Genomic DNA, 20,824 nt, shown 5'->3' on the forward strand with positions numbered 1-20,824 from the left:
TGGCTGGGGTTTGTTGAGTGCTAAATGTTAAATGCTGATATGAGCAGGCTATATTTGATTTTTGTTTATTCACTTGGCACGAGCGGAGGGAGGCGGGAATGCATGTATGCACAAGCATAATATGTATATTGCATTTCTTCAAACATTTGTATGTAAACCATGCCTAAAAGGCGTGCGTGTAATTGCGAAGTGGGTTGTATCCAAGGAAGGGGAATAGGGAAGGTAACCATGGTGGCGGTGGGTTGTAATAGTTCCCCATTCTGTCTTGTACCCGGGCTCATGTTTATTACATAGCCACATGTGCATGTTTGTGCATTGAACGGAAGATCGTCAGATCATTAGGGCCATTAGAAACAGGTCAAATATAGCCAGGAAGGGCTCATATTCGCACCGCCCATATTTGAATGTCGACAGGGTACGTATCCGATCCATCTGCATCGCCTCATCTTGTCTTATTATTGGGCGTATATGTACAGAGTCCAGCCTATATTCCTAGGACGGAGTCCAGCCATTCCTCGTCATTCTTTCCGCCAGAACGCGGTGGAATCCTCTTGAGAGGCGGAAGGCCCTTTGGTGTGGACGTCCCTGATGTGCCCACGGTCCTTGTTCCTTTCGAGAGCAGTGGCGGCAGGCGAGCTTTTGGTTCACTGGACGTTGACTCTGTCGATTTTGAGGCAGCTGGGAGTCTTGTTGATAAGATCGAGGATGAGGCCGCGATCTTGGGCAAAGCGGCTGTAGAGGGTCGAGCGCTACCATAGGTCTTTGTAATGTCGAGCAGTTCATCCAGATCATCATCCATGGCTACTGTTCAGCAACAACGGAACAGGGACGTGTGCCAGAATAGGAAATCATTGATCAGAACACGCGAGAAGAAAATTGGATTGCTAACAATAGGTAGCCCTTATTTGTGCCTGTACCTTGCTTAGCCGCTTCTTGCATTCCCTGCGCTGCCTTGTTATATCCTGTAGGAGTATTCGAGGGCGAGGAGGTAATTCCTGTAGCCGCTGATGTGGGTTTGATCAGAATGTCCGAGGCTGCCTGGCCGCGCACGAGCTTTGGCACGATTGGCCTTCCGGTCGACATTGATACCTTCCCAAGCATATCCCGATCCAGCTAACAGGGCAGGATAGACAAGAAGTGGGTGTTGCGTGAGTGGCTCCATTCCTCGCGCTGTTTTGATTTTTTTTTTAGTCAGCTTTGACGCGTCTATCGAGCATACTCACCTCCTGGGCGTCAGTATCTCGAAGATTCAGTCGCTCCTTGATTGAGAGTGCCATTAGCGCCTTTTCAATATCATTTAGCCGAATCTCCAGCAGTTTCCGTGCCTGTTGCGACTCCATTGGATCCTGTGTGTCAACATCTTTTTCTGATTTGAAGCGGAAGTACGCTGCCGGATCGAACGTCTTTTTCTGATCTATAGAGTCGATTGTTTTTGAGCGAGGTAAGATGAGTTGTAGGGATATAGATCACGTAACGTTTAAAAACAGATGGGTATTTCCTTACCGGAGTCCTTTAACATATCTCTGAATGCGATCGTCTGGCGATCAATGCCTTGCTCCAGCTCTTCTGCCTCGGTAACTAGTTCACGAAATGACAGCATTTGGTTATCAATTACCTCCTTCGATAGTGCAGTCTTCATCAAAAAATGCGCCGCGTAACAAGGAGCTACGTTACCTTCTTCATTTCGTTCAATATACCGATCGGCATTGCTGACGATTTTGCGCCGTGCATAGCTTTTGCGGGGAGCTAATATAAGGCCATTATAACGTCGCATTGTTGTCAGATATCAAGTTCGCTACTTCCTTAAGCATACTCCAGAAACGTAGCAAAGCCAAACGCTCTTACCATCGTCAGAGTCTACTCCTTCATCCTCGTCTTCTTTCTGCTCACTGTCATTGCTCCTGCCTCTGTAGCCTCCCCGGCCTCCTCCTCGACCTCCTCTTGCGCCACCACCACTGCCTCCGCGGCCGCCACGGTGCCCTGCCGAACTCGCGTTTGGATCCACTGCCGTCCCTGCGACTCCACCTCCTCGACTCCTGACCTTATTGTGGTATTTCCTGGAGGCCGCTTGCTTATGTGGGTCAGGTCTCATTACGATTGCGATCGGACGTTGACCGAAGAGTTGATGTTGAAGGCAATTCAATTGTGACAATTGCCCTGGGTCTCAAAACCTGAATCTGACTGGTGCCACCACACACGCTTGCCATTTACGGCAATGCTGAAATTTCGTCTCGCTCCTGGACCAAATGTTATTACAGACGCTTTTTGAGGGGCGCCGTTGGCCATGGACGACAGAGCAAAGTCTGTGCCTGAGGAAGTGGTCAAGGCAGCGAAAATGACTACAGATCGCAGAACAAATCGCCCCATACTTACAGCCGAAGTTCGACTTTACCAAATTCAGGAGCCATTTCCGGAGCTTCCGTATTTTGATATTGGAAAATTACCTGCACTGTCGCCGTCCTCAGTGCTGGTGACGAGCCTAGGAGATCCCTACAATTCGAGGCTGCCTGGAGGCGATCAAAGTAAATACAGTGGGCTCGCGCGGTGATCGCCTAGATCGCGCAGGACAAACGGTCTATTTTTTATTTGAGGGCTCTCCAGATACCATTCATTCCACAGTCTTTTCTCCACGTCCATAAAGTACGGGCTGAAAGGACCACCGAGGCCATGGAATTGTGACTGCCCGTAATGGAGTGAGAGTGCTAGTGTGGTGTCTCGCTCCCTCTTTCTTCCTGAAGCCTTTTACACACTCCTTTTCTTCTTTTCTTGTTGTTGTAGCACACAATTCATTTCCTACTCCACTCTTGTCATCACACTCAAAAGCTCTACTGGCGCCAGCCCTTCTTCTTCTTCTCTCCCATCACTCTCATTCTCTCATTCTCCCGTGCCATTCTTTCTGTCCTTGGGCTGTTGCTACAAACAGCGACACGCCGGAAGAGCAAGAGCATAATACCGCCGCAAAAATAGAACATACTTCCCACAACTGCCGCCGTTTACACCTCATCGCTCCACCACTTACCGCGTCCCTCCCTCCCGACACCGAACCATGGCCCTTCATCAGAAGCCGCCGCAGCACGTCTTCATCCTCCCCACGCCCTGCGATCAGTACAATCCGCTCTTTGACACCGTCCAGTCTACAGAAAACTTTGTGCTCCAGCGTACAAAGGCCTCGAAAAGCCAGTTTTTGAACTCGTTTCTGGGTACCATCCAAAATGTGTAAGTGTAAAGTGGGATGGTATTGTCCGCTGTGGATGGTACCGATTGACAATGGCCAGTTGCAAATTGCTATTTATACAGAAGCATAGCCTGAATGCTCACCCAATGATCTTCGATGCAATTGGTAGCTTCGACACCAAACAGGCACCGTTTCGAATTCTGTTTCGGCGTCAAGTCAACGCTCAAGCGCTGATGATTGCCGAGGCAGAGACACAAAAGAGCATAGATCAGGCCTGGAGCTGGGTGCAGGGTAGGTTAGAGAAGATGTAAGCGATTTGAACGTGCATAACGCGTGTTTGTAAATGCCAGCTAATATTATTCTCACTATCAAACTCATTGACATCTCTCGATGTCCTAGACAACTTTGTGGTTGGACTACAAGTTCTGGATGATGCTCAGGAAAAGGAAGAATGGGTATTGACAAAGATTCGGTCGCTTGTGACACGAGCGGGTTAGTGCCTTGTTTATTTCTCGTAGCAAAAAGCACGCGTTGCACAAATGATTTATATTGATCATCGGCGGCGACTGACAAGGATTGCGTATCTACGATTGTAGATAAGGGAACGGACGATATCACCTCGGATGAGAAGGTCAGAAGCGCCTCCCGTGCTTTTCGCCAGACCTTCAATGTCCTGCCCTCAGAACGACTCGTCAGCTATTACTCGTGTTCATATCACGGCAAGATGATGAATCAGGGCTGGATGTATATCTCGGAGAATTACCTATGCTTTTATTCGTTCATGCTTGGGATGGAGACAAAGATCTTTTTGGAGCTGAAGGATATTGGCGATCTTCAAAAGGAAAAGAGTAAACGAGGTGTTTTTGCTGATGCCATTCGCGTCGTCATGAAGGATGAACAGGAGGTACGTGTTCCCTGCCGCTGATGCTTATTTGTCTCATTATGTTGCATCTGTCTTTAACTGATCTGCTAACAATGCGCAGTATTTCTTTTCCAACCTTTTTCATCGCGATGAAACGTACGATATGCTGGTCCAACTGACCACCTTGACTATGGAACGTTTGCTGAGGAGTACGGCACTGGAGCATGCACCCGGAATGTCTAACGGAGATGATTCAGAGAGCGTCAAGGATGTATTCTCTGTGGATGTCGACAGCTTAGACGGCACCGAGTCGTCGTATCCTCCTGCACCGACCACTCGACCCCTGCGGTTAGGTCTCGAGGAACAGAAGAGGGACAGTCAGTTCCAGCAGCGATTCACCTTGCCAACATCTGAGCATCTCATGGAAGAATCAAGTGCAACTATGGTCCAGGGAGATAAAACTGAGATGTATCACGGGCGACTATATTTGTCTGAATCCTTCCTTTGCTTCATTTGCGCGGATGCAAACCCTTGTCTACTTGCATTGCCTCTGTACACCATCCGTCGTGTCGAGAGAATGAACTCGCGCTCCGCCATGTACGCACTCAACATTTTGACATGGCATCAGATGAGAATTGTCTTCCGCCTCAACGGACCCAGAACGCAGTGTGAGAAATTTTGCGGCACCCTCAAGACTAATTTGAAACTGCAAGTGAGGGCGATGCGAGCGCTGAAGCCATTTCTCGCCACCTGTTTCTCAGAGGCGCTTTTAGCCGATCGCCCCGATGTTGCTGAGAAAGACTCTGGACTCGGATGGATTTTTGAGTTCCCGGGCGACCCCAAAAAGTAAGATGCGATTCACAACGATTTTCATTTTGATCTGCAACTCCTAGAGCTGTTCTGATCATGATGTCGCTATTCTATCTTTAGGCTTAAGAACAAGAGCAAGACCAAGCTCTGGCTTCAGTACTTGAAAGATAATGGACGAAACCTAACAATGACCAAGGTCGCCACATTTCCGAAACTTATTCGCGTTGGACTTCCGAACAAACTTCGTGGAGAGATTTGGGAGGCATGTTCTGGATCGCTCTTTCTCCGTTCGATGAATCCCGGAGAATATGCTAGACTGCTCAAAGATAACGAGGGCAAGATGTCCCTATCGCTGGAAGAAATCGAGAAGGACTTGAACAGGTTGATGCACTGCCCTCTTTCTGTAGTTCCACAAGTGCCAAGGGCGGCGTGTCTTTTATCGACTTACTAAGCTTTATGTTTTCCTCGCATAGATCATTACCGGAATACCAGGCATATCAGGCCAATCAAGGCATCAACCGCCTTCGAAATGTATTAAGTGCATATGCTTGGAAGAATCCAGACCTTGGCTATTGTCAGGCAATGAATATTGTTACAAGCGCCATCTTGATGTAAGTAGTATTTGACTCTGCAAATCATATTTCTGAAGCCGCAGATTGAATGGATTTCCCTAATGAAGGTTTTTTTGTTGTTGTTGGTAATGTAGCTATCAGAGCGAGGAGCAGGCCTTCTGGACGTTGAACGTGTTGTGCGATCGCCTTCTGCCGGGCTACTACAGCACGTCCATGTACGGTGCATTATTGGACCAGACTATTCTTGAGCATCTGCTGGAGAAGACCATGCCTATCCTAAGCAAGCACTTGAAAAAAGTCGATGTCCAGCTCTCCGTGGCCTGTCTTCCATGGTTCCTCAGTCTATTTATCAACTCGATGCCGCTCATTTACGCCTTCAGAGTCCTCGATTGCTTCTTCTTCGAAGGACCCAAAGTACTTTTCCAGATTAGCTTGGGTAAGCGGCAGATCATATCATTGATTTGGTGTTAGCTCAAACCAAGCTTGACTATGTACTAACTGCCTCGATTGCTTTATCTTATGAACAAATAGCTATCTTAAAGGTCAACGGCGATGAATTGCTTGCATCCCGAGACGATGGGGCATTCATGGACGTCCTGAAAAATTACTTTAATACCCTGGATCAGTCAGCGTTTCCCAACAGCACCAATCCAAAGGCGCGGGTACTGACAAAATTCAACGAGTTGATGTTAGTCGCCTACAAGGAATTTGAATCTGTGACACCGGAGCTCGTAGCAGAATTACGCAGGAACCATCAGCTTAAGGTCGTTCACAACATCGGAAGTTTCACTAAGCGTAGTACGCTTAGGAACATCAACCCTGGAAAGTTCTCAAAGGACGAGATGGGCGTTATCTACGACAGGTTTTACAATGCGTTGTTCTACGGCCGCCCTCAAGCCCGTGGCTCCAATAAGCAGGAGAATGCGCGAACCCTGGATGCGACTACGTTTGTGTCCTTCTTAGGAAGCATTGCCCACTGGGCGCAGGTTGAGGATGACCAGACAGAGGCGGGCGATGCCATTTCCTTCAATGGCTCCCCACATCATCGCAGACGGGGGTCCAACTCGACCACATCGACTGCTCGGGAACGTCGGCAGATTGTGGGCAGACATTTCATTAATCGGCTGTTTGAGCGGTTTGATCAAAATGGTACAGGCTTGCTCTCTCTGCAGCAAATCACGACTGGGCTGGACGACATGATCAACGGCGACCTTATGACACGTATGCAGTTCTTTTTTGAGTTGCACGACTTGAACAAGGATGGAGCACTGAGTCGTGATGAGATCTTGGGCATGTCAGAGAGTCTGCTGTTCATTTTCCGATTCGACGACGGCGATACGTATCTGGGAGCCATTTCGAATTTCATCCGCAACGCATTCGAGTTTGCGGAGAAGGTCGAGACACCCAAGGAGGAAGCAGAGCCCAGCGAAACTGTGGACGCGGAGAAGGACGCTAACGAGGACAGCACCTCTGATGTTTCGGACGAAAAGAAAGTTAAAGAGGGAGAAAGTACACCTACAGAAGACGTTAAGGAATCCTCTAAAGAAAAGTCAGCCAATGCGAGCGAAGAGCCCGAGATCCGAATGTCACTCCCTAGTTTCCGCATGGTGGTCCTGGCAGACGAATCATTAGAGAAATTTTTCGACTCTGGTTTCGCCAGTTCATTCAAGTTACTGGAGCCCATTGATCGTCAGCGTGGCCTGTTTGCGAGGGAGGTCTTTGATTCGTTGTTGTCCGAGGGAAGGAAGCTTGCAGGCAGCATTGCAGGCGGGATTCAAAGCAGGAATCGATCACAGCCATCTACTCCAGGCATACCCAACTCCGCGACGCCTCCTTCTGTATCGTCAGCACCCCTCCCCGAAAATTCGACTATGGATGGTACCAAGTCTGTCGATAAAGGCGAGATCGACTCGGACGAGAAGAGCTCTAAACCCGTACAGGATAAAGACAAGAGTGCTGACCGGACCGAAGATGAGGATGATGAAGACTACGAGGACGAAGAAGAGGACGGCGAAGGCGACGATTTGCTTGATGAGGTCGATAAGGTAGGCTTTGCAGGGTGACACGCACTCTCATTGATACCCAGAATTTCTTCTCAACATCTAACGTTTTCTCTTGTATTTGTATGGTCAAATTCTAGTTCCTGACAGAATTCGATCTGGAAAGCAGTGGAAAGAAGGATCTCGGACTGACCTCTGTAGCTGGAGCCGCCGATACCGCAAGCCTATAATACGCCTAATCTCGTGCATTCATATATACATACAAAATAAACCTGAACAGATATTTATTTACAATTATGTCAAATAATCTCGCCATAGAGCGCAAGCCCAATCAAGAAGATGCCCATTGCTGCCATCAGGGTTCCGTATGAAGTTGCAGGGACACTCCAACGATCTGGCATGAGTACTCCCCATATGACATACAAGATGCCATGGATCAAGGCAGCTGGGAGCAGCAACTTCCATCCAGAGTAACCCAGCCAACAGCACAGGCCAATGTGCACCATCATGCTAGAAGTTCGTCCCATAAGACTCCACCATGGACGATCAATGCCCAATAGATGCCTGGCCTCCTGTGCGGCAACAACCCTGTCTTTTGTATCCATATCATCTTCGTCCCCTGTATCCTTGACGCCGTTTTCGATGTCATTAATATCCACGACAGCCGCCGCTGTTGATTCGGACGTAGCAGATGTTCTGTTGTTGCTGGTGAGTACAGAGCGGTAATCATCGTCCGAAATCCATCGCGTATAGACTAGCGACTGCCCGATATAGTACAGGGTTTCGATGCCTGACCAGCCAAGTCCCAGCCAATATACGGCGCCAAAATCCGCTTCTATGCTCAGCGCTGTAATGATCCCCAGTCGAATGATTTCCTCTAGCAGGCCGGCCGAGAACAGCGTGGACAACTCGCACAGAAGTCCGTCTATATGGAGGACCTTGTAAAAGAGTGAAAAGAGCGGCCTCCTAGACGCGAATGCGGCCGCCCAGCCGACCATGCCAACTACGAATCGATCTATCGTAGCACAGTGTTTATTGTTTGGATGTTGTTAGCGCACTTGATCATGTGTGTCCGCGAGATGGAAAGGGGCATTGTCAAATCCACACGCACAGAGACTGAGCAAGGCACAAATGAAGAGAACGCTTACCCCAGCGCACGATAGAGTCATTATCAACAGATGGAAGTAATAGTAGCAGAGCGGCAAAGACGACCCAGATGGACAGCAATATTGGGGACAGTGCAACATAGGTCCAAAACAGCTGCCTCGAACTGACATTGTCTACATCGCCGACATCTGTCTTTCCAGAAGACGAAGTTCGGTGTTTCCCGGGCAGCAGAGAATCTGTGGAAGAGCAGGAGGAGGAATAAGTTGAGAACGAGGACCTTGAAGAGACGGATGCGTTGTCGTCTTGATCAGGAACTGTAATAAGAACAGATCGCCGAACAGTCGAGTTTCTTGAGCCTTGCCAGGGCCCTGAGACCAAATCGCCTGTTCCCGCGCCCATCCTGCCGCCTTCGCTTGCTGCTGCATCCGCGGCTGTGACTGAGCCATAGTTCTGATGCCGGCTGCTGAGCGGGGCTGACGACGAGGCCGAGTCGCTCAACCGACGTGGTGCTGAGGCCATGTCGCAATGATATACAGATAAAGCGGAGCGAATGAGGAAACAGCGAAGATAAAGCACTGAGGGGGGTTGGAGGAGAGCGGTGGTGTGAGAAGAAGGAGTATCGAGGGAGGAGGCGTGCCGACCCCTTTTGTTACAAATGCCGCACGCGCGCGCGCTGTGGTCACAGGGGCCCGCGTTGAGGCCCATAGGGAGCATCGCCCAGAGAGCGGAAGGATGTTCAGTGCTGCCCGTCACAAGCACGCGTGAACTTGACCCAGGCCGTTGGGTTCGTTGAATCATCCCCGCATTCACCTCATTCACCTTCGCTCGTGGCAGGACAGACAGACAGCACATCAACAGGACGCACGCCATGTCTACATCAACAGCCGCTGCAGTCGCCGCTGCTTCCACACCTGCCCAGCCAACGGGGGCTCATCTGGGCCACAGCTCCTTGAACATCGACTCTCTCCGCGACCTGGCACGCAAGGAGCTGGTCAACGTGCTTGACTCGGTACGGCGCCTTCATTCAGCCTCTGCTAAAGTCCTTATATTCAATGATAATGCCGCGACTAACATCGTCGACTACGATCCACGCTGGTTGAGAACAGGTTCAAGGCAAGAAAGGACTGGTGCTGGATCCCAATCTCAGTGGACCATTGAGTCTTATCGCAGAATTTGCGCTGTTGAAGGCAAGTCCAGGAACATGGTACTGGGATGCTGTGGACCGGATACGGCATCGCAAAGAAGGAAGATGGCGCTGACACTTGCTGGCCATTTCTGTGTTTCATAGGATCATGGCGTTGAGAAAATATACCACCTTCAGGCGGGACCATTGGAGACGGACTGCAAGAACCTCATCTATATCTGTCGACCCCAAGTCAACTATATGAAGTACATCGCAGGTAAAGAGGAGATATTAATCCAACAGAGTGGGCCATGAAAGAAATATACCGCTTACCTGGCTCTGACCGTGAGGAACTCTCGCTTTTATTTTACATAGAACATATTCATACTCACACCAGGGAATCTCAAGCAGGACCTTACACATACTCCCTCTTCTTTGTGCCAAGGCGAACTGCACTTTGCGAAAAAGTCCTGGAGGATGAGGGAGTTTTTGGCGAAATCACCAAGGGCGAATATCACCTGGATTTGATCCCTCTGGAGGACGATCTTTTAAGCCTGGAGTGGGACTCGACCTTCAAAGAACTATATCTCGATCAGGACACCACTTCGATTTACTATGCTGCCAAAGCTCTCATGCGGCTGCAAGGAATTTATGGCTGGTTCCCACGTATCCTCGGAAAGGGTGATTACTCAAAGGCGCTCTGCGACATGATGCTCCGGATGAGGCGCGAGATGGCCGTGGACGACCTGGACGCCTCACAGACGACGCAGATGTCCCAGAATATCGACTCCTTGATTATTATTGACCGTAGCGTGGATATGGTCACACCGCTTTGCACACAATTGACATATGAGGGACTGATCGACGAGATTTTCCACATCAAGAACTGTAAGTCTGACTTTGATGCTCAGACTATAGAACCCGTAAAAGGATTTGATTGCTGGTATTGTGTCAGTTGACCGTTTTCTTCGTTATCTGATACTAGCCTTTGTCGGGGTTGATGCAAGTCTGGTAAGTTCAGCGCCTGCTCCAACAGGAGCTGGATCAGCAGGTGGACCTATGGGTTCAGGTTCAGGTTCAGGGACGACAGTCCCAGGAAAGAAGAAGGTCCCGCTCAATGGGGGTGACAAGCTGTTTAGCGAAATCCGTGACCTCAACTTTGCGGTCGTCGGAGGTCTACTAAACAAAGTGGCGAAGCGTATCAACGCAGACTATGAGGAGCGACACAACGCCAAGACTGTGCCGCAAATTCGGCAGTTTATTGTGAAGATGGGCGGACTGGCTGCAGAGCACCAATCTCTTCGTCTTCGTAAGTAGTCCCACATTAACGAGGGGATCATATTGTCCATATACAGCGATTTTTACTAACGCTATTGCTCGACGACAAACAGATACATCGCTCGCAGAACAGATCATGGACTACACAATGACGGACGACTTTAACAAAATTCTGGAGGTTCAACAGAGTACGTGCCGTTGTATCGCAGCATATGGACAACTGTTGTTTGCGCTCCCTTTTTTTAACGCCTTTTCTTTTGTCTTTTATGCAGACATCGTAGCTGGTATTGCGACCAACAAGGAGCCGGAGTATATCGAGGAAATGATCAATAAGCAAGCACCGCTTGTCCAGGTCCTTCGTTTGCTCTGCCTCTACTCGCTCGTCAATAACGGACTGAAGCCTAAGCAGTTTGAATTCTTTAAGAAGGAGATTCTGGAGGCCTATGGATTCGAGCACATTCAGACGCTAGAAAATTTGCGTCGTCTGGGTATGCTGACGAAGCAAGTAGTGACAAAGAACCCCTACAGCCTTGTGCGCCGCAGTTTATCCTTGATTGTGGATGAAGTGAATGAGCACGCGCCAAACGATATCTCGTACGTTTATTCTGGATATGCACCTCTCAGTGTGAGACTGGTTCAATGTGTGGTGCAGCGGGGCAGGGATGGAAAGCAGGCTGGGGGGGCTGGCGGAAAGGGCCTCGGTCTTGGGGGTGGAAATGGATGGAAGGGCTTTGAGGATGTGCTGCGCATGCTCCCTGGGCGGACGTTTGATGAAAAGCAACGCGTGGATGACGGCCAACCGCTGTCTTCGAAGAGTAAGTGTCTCTCTTTTTTTTTTTTTTTTTTTTTTTTTTTTTGGGGACCATTAATTGGTCCAAGACATCAGAGAGCACAGCAATCGGACACTTACACATATGTATTCTGAAATAGGATCAAATGGCCAGCCAAGAATCTCGCTCGTATTCTTCCTCGGAGGATGCACATTTACGGAGGTATCGGCCACCCGATTCTTGGCCTCCCAAGAGGGAGGTCAACGCGACTTTGTGATTTGCACCACACAGATTTTGAACGGCAATACGCTGGTGGACTCGCTTGTGCAAAAAGTTCCAGACCTCCATGCTTCTGCATGACGATTGAGCTGAAAGGATAAACCTAACGAATATTTCGTCCGCAGCACTTGCAAGAGCCGACACTAAATCAAGCAGGCCATGAATAAACGAGGACTCAATGAAGGGGACCGAGCAGCGTACATGTGCATTAACTACATAGGCTACCGATGCCTGTGCTCTCGAATAAAGGGTTGAACTGAATAGATGCGCATGGACATGTGTCCTGCTGCATGTTTCTAGCGGGCAAGGGTGACGGCGGGCATTCATGCAGAAACAGAAAGGGAAACAAGACAGCGCCGTCGAGGGTATTATTTGTTTGTGTAAAAAAGCGAGGTCAAGGACCCCAGCCGGCAGGATCTGAAGAAGTGGATCCAAGGGCGAAAGGTGAAAGGAATAGAGGAACATAGGAACGAAGGAAGGTAAAGAAGGGTGGGGGAGGCAGAGTGCTTTAGAGCGCGGCAGGAACAGCTATGCGAGATGCATGTGAAGTCCTGCGCAGCCTGGGTAGGAGGTTAAGGAGAGGTTCTTGAGAAGACACGGGTCATTTTCTCGTAAGTCGGACTGACTAGCTGTGTTGAGACGCGCATTTTTTTATTCCCCTAGTCGCGGGCAAATGGTGCCTTTGATTAGCTTCGTTTCTGGGTGCGCCATGTGCGATACCCTTCAAAAGTTAAAAAAAAGGCGTGGCTGAGAGCCCATGAGAAGGTCCCTTCCCCCGTTTTTTTTTTTTTATTCTTCTCAACGGCTTTTCCCTGATTTGAAGCATTCAGCATTCGCGCCCTGCTCACTCGCTCGGGGCACCCATTTAAACAGACAGTTGGAGGATGAATGGTTTGTAGGGGGGTAATGAAAAGAAAAGAAAAGAAAGGGGGCGAGGGAGGCTGGGAACTACAGGCCACAGCGTGTTTGTGTATGCGCATGAATTTTCACAGCAGCAAAGCAAAAGGCAGATCAATGGGATTATTGGTTGGGGTGAAGCAACCTTGTCCGGGAGCGCGGGTCCCCGCCCATAGACTATCCTCTCGACCATGGTGGGTCAATGTTCTTGTCATTTCAATCGGTTATATTATAGTACAGTCTGGCATTTCCATTGGAGGTGTCGACACGACTTTCTGGATCCGTGGCAGCGTCAGCTAGATGAATTAGTCAAAAAAAGAATGCAGAGCAGAGACAAAGAACACCACACTATCCTTCAGCGCTCCGTACTGTTACTGTGAGGCTCGATTCTGGTCAACCTAAATGGAAGGACCGGCTCAATCAAGCAAAAAAAGCGCGACCCTGACGCCGTTTGCCCTTGGGGCACAGGTAAATCTTGTCCTTGGTCCCTTTTGCTGTCTTAAGAGAACATGCAGCTGCGGGCTACAGCCAAAAAAAAAAAAAAAAAAAAAAAAAAAAAGAAAACACTGGAGATCCGCTGATGACCCTTCCACGAGTATTGCTTGCCTTTAGATGTAAGACAAAGCATATCGACCCCCTCTCTTTAGAACTATGTAAAGACTGTGCATTGCTGTTGCTTTTGCTGCTGCATGAATGAGTCTGTGTAGATGGTGGCAAACGACTACGACGGTGGGTGTGCAAAGCATCAACGCGAACATCGATTCGATCGCGGGCAGAAAAAGGGTGACAACAATTGCAGGTGACCGGGGTCGTTTGTCAAACAAAATAGAAAGACGCCGTTCATTTTTGCAAAATGTAACCCGTTGGTAGACTATGTTCAGTTGCGGTCTTCGTATTAATGACCTTGCCCCCTTGCTTTTCCGTCCTTGTGCAAAGTAAAAGTTCAAGTAGGCAAACAAACAATCAGATCTCAGTGTATAAATAACGCATTCAAAAGATGCAGACATAGATTCAGATTCAGATTCAGGAACGTTGTTGAGCCTGTGCACAAGTTTAACCCTTCCATAGTTGCTGTGTTTAGTCACTATCCTTGGCTATTCATTAATAGGCACTTGTACATGGGCCGGATAAAACGCCGAGGCATGAATTGGTATTAGTGGTGCATCGCCCGCCACGCGAGGCCCCTGTCAATTAGATCTTTGTTGTAACACTGTTGTGTCTCATGCCATGCACATGAAGTATGCCCAATGTCCACACCATCTTGATCGGCAACAGTAGCACAAAAAGCGAAGATCGGCGCGGGACATGCGTTCCCTTCCGATCAAGCACTTGTTCTTTTATTTCGTGGCCAAGCTAAGCACCCCGTAGAAACATTCACAGTCAAGGACAGATGCACGAGACATGGGCTTGCAATAATGCAAACCTTTCTATTCATTCCAAGGTGCGAGCAAACAAAACAAGAAGCCAGCTAAGGGCCAAAGAAGCCATCCATTCCCTTCATACTCCCTACCTCCTTTATGCTTCTTTGTTCCGCACCCTACAATCCCAATAATCAAAGGGGTATAGAGTGCATTCGGGGGCCATTTGAATCGGAATTCCTCCTATATAGCAAAGTGATTTCGGCTGTGTTGGTGCGCTCGAGTGACTTCTCCCTCTTGTCGACCTGGATTTAATGCTCGATGCAGGCAGGATATCCTCTTACTTCTTGATTGAGCCAATGTGCTCACGGACGAGGTGCCCTCGTTTTGTGGTGCGGGGTAGGACCCAGGTAACAACGTGAACACAAGAGTAAATATTCAGGTTATAGCCAAGGGAACGAATAAGGACAAGGCTGTATAGACGATAGCTGTTAATACCACTCAATTGCTTAGATCGTGCGCGTGAATCTGGAAGGATAACATAGCAATTTTTTTCCTGCCCCTTTTGAAGTACCTTTTGAGCCCATTCAATTCGGTCCAGTAAATAAATGCGTGAGTTACTTGAGAGGGCTGGATGGATCCGCAATGGTACATCTCCCATTACCCCTCGATCTGTCACTAGCAACAACATTCACCGGATTTTCATTCCCTTGCTCGCTCTGTCTACTGGCGCAGAATGGGATCCCGCAATGAAATTCTCCCTAACGGAATACCGAGCGTGTTTTACTATCGAAAAAGGGAGTCGCATAGACTGCATATCCTAAAGCTGGGTAATATTTTTTTTTTTTTTTTTTTTTTTGCATTAGCTTGCCTTGCTTTGCTATGTGACGAGAATGACTGTACCGATCGCCAGCAATTTGTGGACTGGCACATAGCTGTTGCCCCTGACCTGGTCTTAGCATGCACACAATGCGTAGATAGTTTGTTTTCCTTAATGCATTAATAGCCTTTTTTTTTGGTTAACTTGGGGGTGGGGATGTTTTATTGCCTGCTTTGTTTTTTCTACTTTACCTGCATTAATATAGCCCATGCGCAATTCAGCTTCGCTCCCGAGTGCTTCGGTCGGTCCACGAAAAAGAGATACTGGCATGTTATGAACAACAGCATAGGAAGAAGTAAAGGAGTCATGGAATTACTGCCATGTCAAACAGAGCAGCATCGGGATAGGATCTGGGTTGAAATCGCTACATAACAAAATGCTTGCTTGCTGCAATGCATCCCTTGTTCTCTGGTCGAGTCCTGCTAGGGCCAACGCTCTCTGCCGCTCTGTCCCATATGGTTCGATGTTGTCCCTATGTAATATCCTGCAATGTTGAGGATATGATATTTCAATTGCATTCTATTCAATCGTTCCTGTTAGCGCGCACAGATACACTTCTCCTGGTTCTTTCGACGCGACTCGTTGCAAAAAAAAAAAAGCATTTATACCGTTGACATTTCATTCATCCCTCCCCCCAACTTTTCTGGTCTTCATTCTCTACTTTACTCCCATTACTCACAACTCACTGCTATCACCCCAATCCATATCAATCGTCCTACAAATTTCTGTAAGTAGCAGACGACTGGACTGCCATCACACTTTTATATTTTTATATCTTTATATTTTCATACTTCTTTTAAACTGTCGTGACAGGCGGGATCGGAGCACTGAACTATGAGTCCAAGCACGTCTGAGAAGAGGCTAGAAATGTAGATCGTTGGATCCAAACCTGCTAGCGGTGTCTTAGATTGGTCTTGGTGACCTTCGCCCTTTTGTCGCCTTCAGGGGCAAGGGCGTTAGCCATGGTGTTCATTGCCATTCATTATCGCCTTGTGCTTAAAGTGTATCCTTAACCTTACTCCTTTTTCCGTATCCACTTTCACCTCTCGTTATTTTCATTTCGCCGCTGGATCTTGTTGCTGTATCGTGCCCATCTTGGCTCAGACGGGGTTGTTTGAGGATTGAGCACTTTGAAAGAGAACATTATATCGGGAGGTATTTTTTCGAGCAAGAGGATGTCCCAACGACCCACAACCCCACGATATCATTCTCATCACTCCCCAGTACCCCACTCTGAGCCGCCCTCGCTGATCCGTTGTCCCTTGAGCCTTGGTCCTTGTTTCTTACTCTCTTCTGGGCTTCTAGTCAAATCCTCCTCGACTCCCACCTCTCACGCACACTTGCCCTATCTTTTTTTTCAGGGTCATAAATAGTATCCCTGCCCTCGTCTGCGGGTACCACACAGCATGTCCTTTCGTTCATCTTCGTCTCGTTTAACACCCTTCTCCAATAACAAAGTAAAACATGCATGCAGCCATGCCTGAGTCTTGCGCACGCTTGTGCACCTCCTGCTCGTTCATACCTTCAATCCTCATCCAGAGCACATTAATCCCCGCATGGCGCCATCTAATGTCAATTCGTGCTTCATTTTGTGTTCCCTTAGATAAATTTTCATCCCATCCCGGCCAGTACACCAGTTCCGGTGCTTCATACTCTCACCCATATACAACTGATCCAACTGGTCTTCTTCAAGAAACAGACCCCCCTCCACGCGCCTATGCCCTTGTCTCGACCTCCTCCAGCCATCCTCAGTAGCCGCAACGAACCCCCACCTTTCGCTCCCTCCATGAATCCCACCACCACATTCACTCTCACAGCCGTAGGGCTCCTGGCAACCAAAATCAAGTGCCAGTCCGAAAACAAAAAGGAGGCATACACCTTCCAATCAAAGTCTGACTCAGCCAGCCGCAACATGACAATCAAGGACTACAAAGGCAACCAGGTCTGCAAAGTCAAGAGCAAAGGCGAACATCTCTTGGACCTATACCTCACCACGGACTCCAAGGACATCAATGTGCAATTCCGAGACATGGTTGCCTTCAAAAAAGCTGTCGAGAAAAACGCCGCTGGTAATCTCAAGGCACCCCCCGTATACCAGCCCGGAGATGAGGATGACGAGCGAATGGACCCCCGATATGCCCCCGACCCGGCTTCACTGGGTATTCAGAATATCTGCTGGGCCTTTGAGTTTGAGGGTCGTATCTACCAATGGACGGCCAGTGGTGAGCATGGCATCCACTCCCCGCCAGGATCCGACGTCCTTGTGTGTCATTCGACAAGCGCTGGCCCACCAACCAAGGTCGCAAAGCTGGCAAGCAGCCATACCGGAGCCTCAGAGAAGTTGTTCATATCCAACGCATCAACGGCAAATGTTCTGGACAAGATAGGTCTCCAGATTCTGCTCTTAACCAGTGTTTTGAGTTTGATGGAGATTATGAACGACAGGAGCCGCGATCTGGTCGACTTTGACTAAAAAAAAAGAAAAAAGAAAAAGAAAAGAGGAGTTTTCACTACCACGCCGATGTCGATGTTGATTTCGTTTTTCAGGAAATTCAGTACAGGGGAGAGAGGGCCTACCCCGGAATGGTTTTTTTCTTGTTTGGCACGGTCAAAGATGTGAATAACCCCATGCATTTTATATTCTTCTTTTCTCCCAATTTTAATGTTACAAATGTGTTACCTTTTATGCCCACCTCACCGTCTATGATATTCTTGCTGTCATGCTTCAGCCCGTCCTTTATGCTTATATCTCATCCTTCTCTTTCTTTCTTAATAAGTTGTTTGCTTGCAAAAAATTTATATACATCAAACATAAAATTATCCGCCAAGAAATAAAGCTATATATCAGAAGCATCAGAATCGTTCACTTGTCTTCAGACGCGACAGGAAGATCTATGACACGAAGACGCGCAGTCGACTTGGCTGGAGATGCGTGGCTTGCATACAACGCGATTTCAACCAATCATACTGCAGCACTATTTGAACCTTCTGCTCAGGTTCCCCCAGAACCACCTTCTCATCCACTGAACCAAGAACCTTCAATTGATTAGCTGCTTGAACTCGATGGCCGATATAGCATCCGTACCAAAAAATACAACAGAACCTGTACCTGGCACTGAGCCAGCGCCTATTTCAAAAGCAGGACCAAGGTATGCGTGTGATGCTTCCCTTTAATGTCGATTTTGATCAACCAACCCATGGTGGCGAAGAGATGATTCCCCAGCTGTTATATCTTCATCTGAGCGGCAGATTCACTTAACCTATCCGATACCATCAGTACAACGATAGATTCAAACCGTCAAAACTACCTCAATAGCAGCAGGCTTGTGGAGGATGAAACAGTGGATCGAGAGGAGGACGAAGGGGAGAAAGATCTGGACGACGACGAGCTATTTGAGGAGCTAGAGAATGATGACTTTGGCATGGCAAGTCTGCGTGAGCAGAGGCTCGAGGAACTGAAAGAGGAGTAAGTGCAGCTGTTTCTCCAATGTTTCCATCGCGGATCTATCGCATAGTGACTTTCACCGTCTTACGAACAAATTCCGCCATCTTTCATCTTTTGAAGGATTGAAAAGAGAAAAATGACGGAGGAATATGACTACGGATCATACAAGGATCTTACGAACGAAAAGGAGGTCATGGATATCACTACCAAGATCAAGCACTGCGTGATTCACTTTTACCACTCGGATTTCAGACGGTGCATGATTATTGACAGGCATCTGGAGGTACGAATGTTCAAGAGGATGATACTCGGCGCAACATATGGAATTGCACATTGGGACAAGCGCAGCAACTTATTCAGCTCCATTTCTCCGATGTACTCACGGTAGACACTGGCGAAGAAGCACCTTAAAACCAAGTTCATGAAGATCAAAGTGGAGAACGCTCCGTTCCTGGTGGAGAAGCTACAAGTTAAAGTGTTACCCTGTGTCATTTCATTCACAGACGGCATTGCTGTCGATCGGTAAGTTCAACTCAAAGGCTTCCATCCCTCTTTCTATTTTTTCTTTCTTTCTTTCCGACTAGGAGATCGTGTACTGAATAACCTGTCGCCTTATGTTCTTGAATGTAGATTGACTGGGTTCGAGGAGCTTGGAAACACAGATAATTTCTCGACAGCCATGTTGGAATTGCGGTTTAAGACAGCGGGCCTTATCGAGGATGATATGAAAAAGGACAGCAGGAAGTTGAAGAAAAAGTCCATCTTTGGTAGGGACTATGGTTCTGATGAAGGAACGGACGACGAATAAATTAGTCACCAAAGAAGGAGTTATCAATAAATTGCTGTGAAATACTTGTCAGCCACTATTCACCACTCGCAGCGCGGTGAACTACAGGGTTCTGGACCTGTGTGTTTATGCTATCTCCGCATAATTCATTCTCTGCTCTCAAAGGACCAATACATGTCTATGTATACCATCCAACATCCGACGCCCAAAGTCGGGTGTACAGAACTGCTATGCCGCGGAATAAAGTTAAGTGTGGCCACTCAAGCATGTCAAAATGTATCGGCACAATCGTCAAAGAAGAACCACATAAAAACGCCAAGATTTTTTTCTCCGCTTAATAACAAAGGCAGTTTAGTCTTCTCTGTCCATGGTTGAATCGTTTAGCTCTGCTTGATTCGCTTGAGGATACCTCGTGAGCTAAGATGGCGAGCGAACCAAAAAAAAAAAAAAAAAAAAAAGCATTAGCCGCAATAACAAGAAAAAAGAAAAAAAAAAGCGCAGCAGCTGATCTAGTCGAGATACAGAGGCAAAGTACAATATATGGTCTCTTTTGTTCTAGGCAGATGGGTATGCGAAGATATGACGGAGTGGCGAAATATGACATCCTGACAACACTTTATCCACAAAGAAAGTCGGTTACTTGAAGTGGATAACCTTACAGGCATTGAAGTGGGCGTAATACATTCAACAAACCATGTAGCCACTGATGGCAGTGCATGTATATCCAGGGAGGAAGAGATGGGGCATTATGGCTTGTAAGAAAGACCAAAAACAGGCTTAGACCGGGTGGTTCGTGTGCTGAACCATGTTTATTTCTGAACAAAGATCATTTTGACAGTAAACTGTATATCCAACATACAGCCACTCGGAGCAATTGGGTTCAGAAGAGCCTGCAAAGTTCCAAGCATCTCCCAGCCTCATGTGGTGAGGCTATGTAGGTGTCAAAGTGGAAATTGTTCTTACAGCCCCATCTTGAAACGCCTTTGAGAAGTCAGTAAACCGAGTCTGTATCGTGTTAGATAATGTTGTAGTGCGAAACAGGCAACAGGCGCGCAAGGGGAGATTCGGGGGGACTCTCTACTAAGATACCTTGTGCCATAAAAACGTGGCACAGTTTTCTTTTTTGTTATGCAAGGCTAGCCCTTTGTCAGTAGGCATCTTTCGTTATACTCCCTTTCTTTTTCTTCCGCGCTCATGTGTCCCCCCTCCCTACATGCAAAGTCAGCTGCAATCTCTGCAGGGGCATGAACCACGACTCTATTCAATTGGGCCTCTTTTTTCTCTCCCTCTCTTTCTTTTTCCCTCGCTCTCACATAGCGTCTTTGTTTTTCTGAATTTATTGCCGATGTGAACCTGTTCTAGACTTCGCCTGCATATTCCTCCTGTACAATAACCCGCCCGCGACTGTCGCAAGGAAAGTAAGTTTTGCCATGGCGCAAAAGAGGCTACTATCAACAAACAAAGGCGGCGATGAAAAAGAA

General features: G+C 47.9%; 7 protein-coding genes across 7 annotated transcripts; 5 read left to right on the plus strand and 2 right to left on the minus strand.

Moving 5' to 3' along the window:
- Window positions 1-47: 47 nt before the first annotated feature.
- Window positions 48-2,141, minus strand: BC939DRAFT_458786 (uncharacterized protein). The gene is made up of 6 exons (XM_051556647.1): window positions 1,846-2,141; window positions 1,675-1,746; window positions 1,504-1,578; window positions 1,224-1,414; window positions 918-1,113; window positions 48-804 (listed from the first exon to the last, which is right to left on the minus strand). Exons 1-6 carry the CDS (start codon window positions 2,090-2,092, stop codon window positions 485-487), a joined length of 1,101 nt encoding a protein of 366 aa, XP_051409833.1. The 5' UTR covers window positions 2,093-2,141; the 3' UTR covers window positions 48-484.
- Window positions 2,142-2,745: 604 nt separating this feature from the next.
- Window positions 2,746-7,702, plus strand: BC939DRAFT_458788 (rab-GTPase-TBC domain-containing protein). The gene is made up of 10 exons (XM_051556648.1): window positions 2,746-3,216; window positions 3,345-3,466; window positions 3,575-3,667; window positions 3,772-4,079; window positions 4,159-4,883; window positions 4,968-5,228; window positions 5,321-5,458; window positions 5,554-5,855; window positions 5,951-7,464; window positions 7,560-7,702. Exons 1-10 carry the CDS (start codon window positions 3,047-3,049, stop codon window positions 7,647-7,649), a joined length of 3,723 nt encoding a protein of 1,240 aa, XP_051409834.1. The 5' UTR covers window positions 2,746-3,046; the 3' UTR covers window positions 7,650-7,702.
- Window positions 7,703-9,129, minus strand: BC939DRAFT_458789 (uncharacterized protein). The gene is made up of 2 exons (XM_051556649.1): window positions 8,568-9,129; window positions 7,703-8,434 (listed from the first exon to the last, which is right to left on the minus strand). The coding sequence occupies exons 1-2, from the start codon at window positions 9,043-9,045 to the stop codon at window positions 7,719-7,721; spliced, it is 1,194 nt and encodes a 397-aa protein (XP_051409835.1). The 5' UTR covers window positions 9,046-9,129; the 3' UTR covers window positions 7,703-7,718.
- A 265-nt stretch (window positions 9,130-9,394) lies between these two features.
- Window positions 9,395-12,057, plus strand: BC939DRAFT_479194 (Sec1-like protein; the record flags this gene model as incomplete). Its single annotated transcript, XM_051558827.1, has 7 exons — window positions 9,395-9,535; window positions 9,815-9,926; window positions 10,025-10,537; window positions 10,635-10,958; window positions 11,041-11,115; window positions 11,209-11,742; window positions 11,858-12,057. The coding sequence occupies 7 exons, from the start codon at window positions 9,395-9,397 to the stop codon at window positions 12,055-12,057; spliced, it is 1,899 nt and encodes a 632-aa protein (XP_051409836.1).
- A 3,208-nt stretch (window positions 12,058-15,265) lies between these two features.
- On the plus strand, window positions 15,266-15,748 carry BC939DRAFT_458794 (uncharacterized protein). The gene has a single exon (XM_051556650.1). It carries the CDS (start codon window positions 15,504-15,506, stop codon window positions 15,723-15,725), a length of 222 nt encoding a protein of 73 aa, XP_051409837.1. The 5' UTR covers window positions 15,266-15,503; the 3' UTR covers window positions 15,726-15,748.
- A 1,080-nt stretch (window positions 15,749-16,828) lies between these two features.
- Window positions 16,829-17,584, plus strand: BC939DRAFT_505309 (uncharacterized protein; the record flags this gene model as incomplete). The annotated part of the gene is made up of 1 exon (XM_051560644.1): window positions 16,829-17,584. One exon carries the CDS (start codon window positions 16,829-16,831, stop codon window positions 17,582-17,584), a length of 756 nt encoding a protein of 251 aa, XP_051409838.1.
- Window positions 17,585-18,555: 971 nt separating this feature from the next.
- Window positions 18,556-19,426, plus strand: BC939DRAFT_458808 (thioredoxin-like protein). Its single transcript, XM_051556651.1, has 3 exons — window positions 18,556-18,839; window positions 18,945-19,078; window positions 19,187-19,426. The coding sequence occupies exons 1-3, from the start codon at window positions 18,693-18,695 to the stop codon at window positions 19,362-19,364; spliced, it is 459 nt and encodes a 152-aa protein (XP_051409839.1). The 5' UTR covers window positions 18,556-18,692; the 3' UTR covers window positions 19,365-19,426.
- The last annotated feature ends 1,398 nt before the right edge of the window (window positions 19,427-20,824 follow it).

The sequence above is a fragment of the Gamsiella multidivaricata genome, assembly GCF_025024155.1.
Source record: "Gamsiella multidivaricata strain RSA 2152 chromosome Unknown BC939scaffold_55, whole genome shotgun sequence".
Classification (NCBI taxonomy): Eukaryota; Fungi; Mortierellomycota; class Mortierellomycetes; order Mortierellales; family Mortierellaceae; genus Gamsiella; species Gamsiella multidivaricata.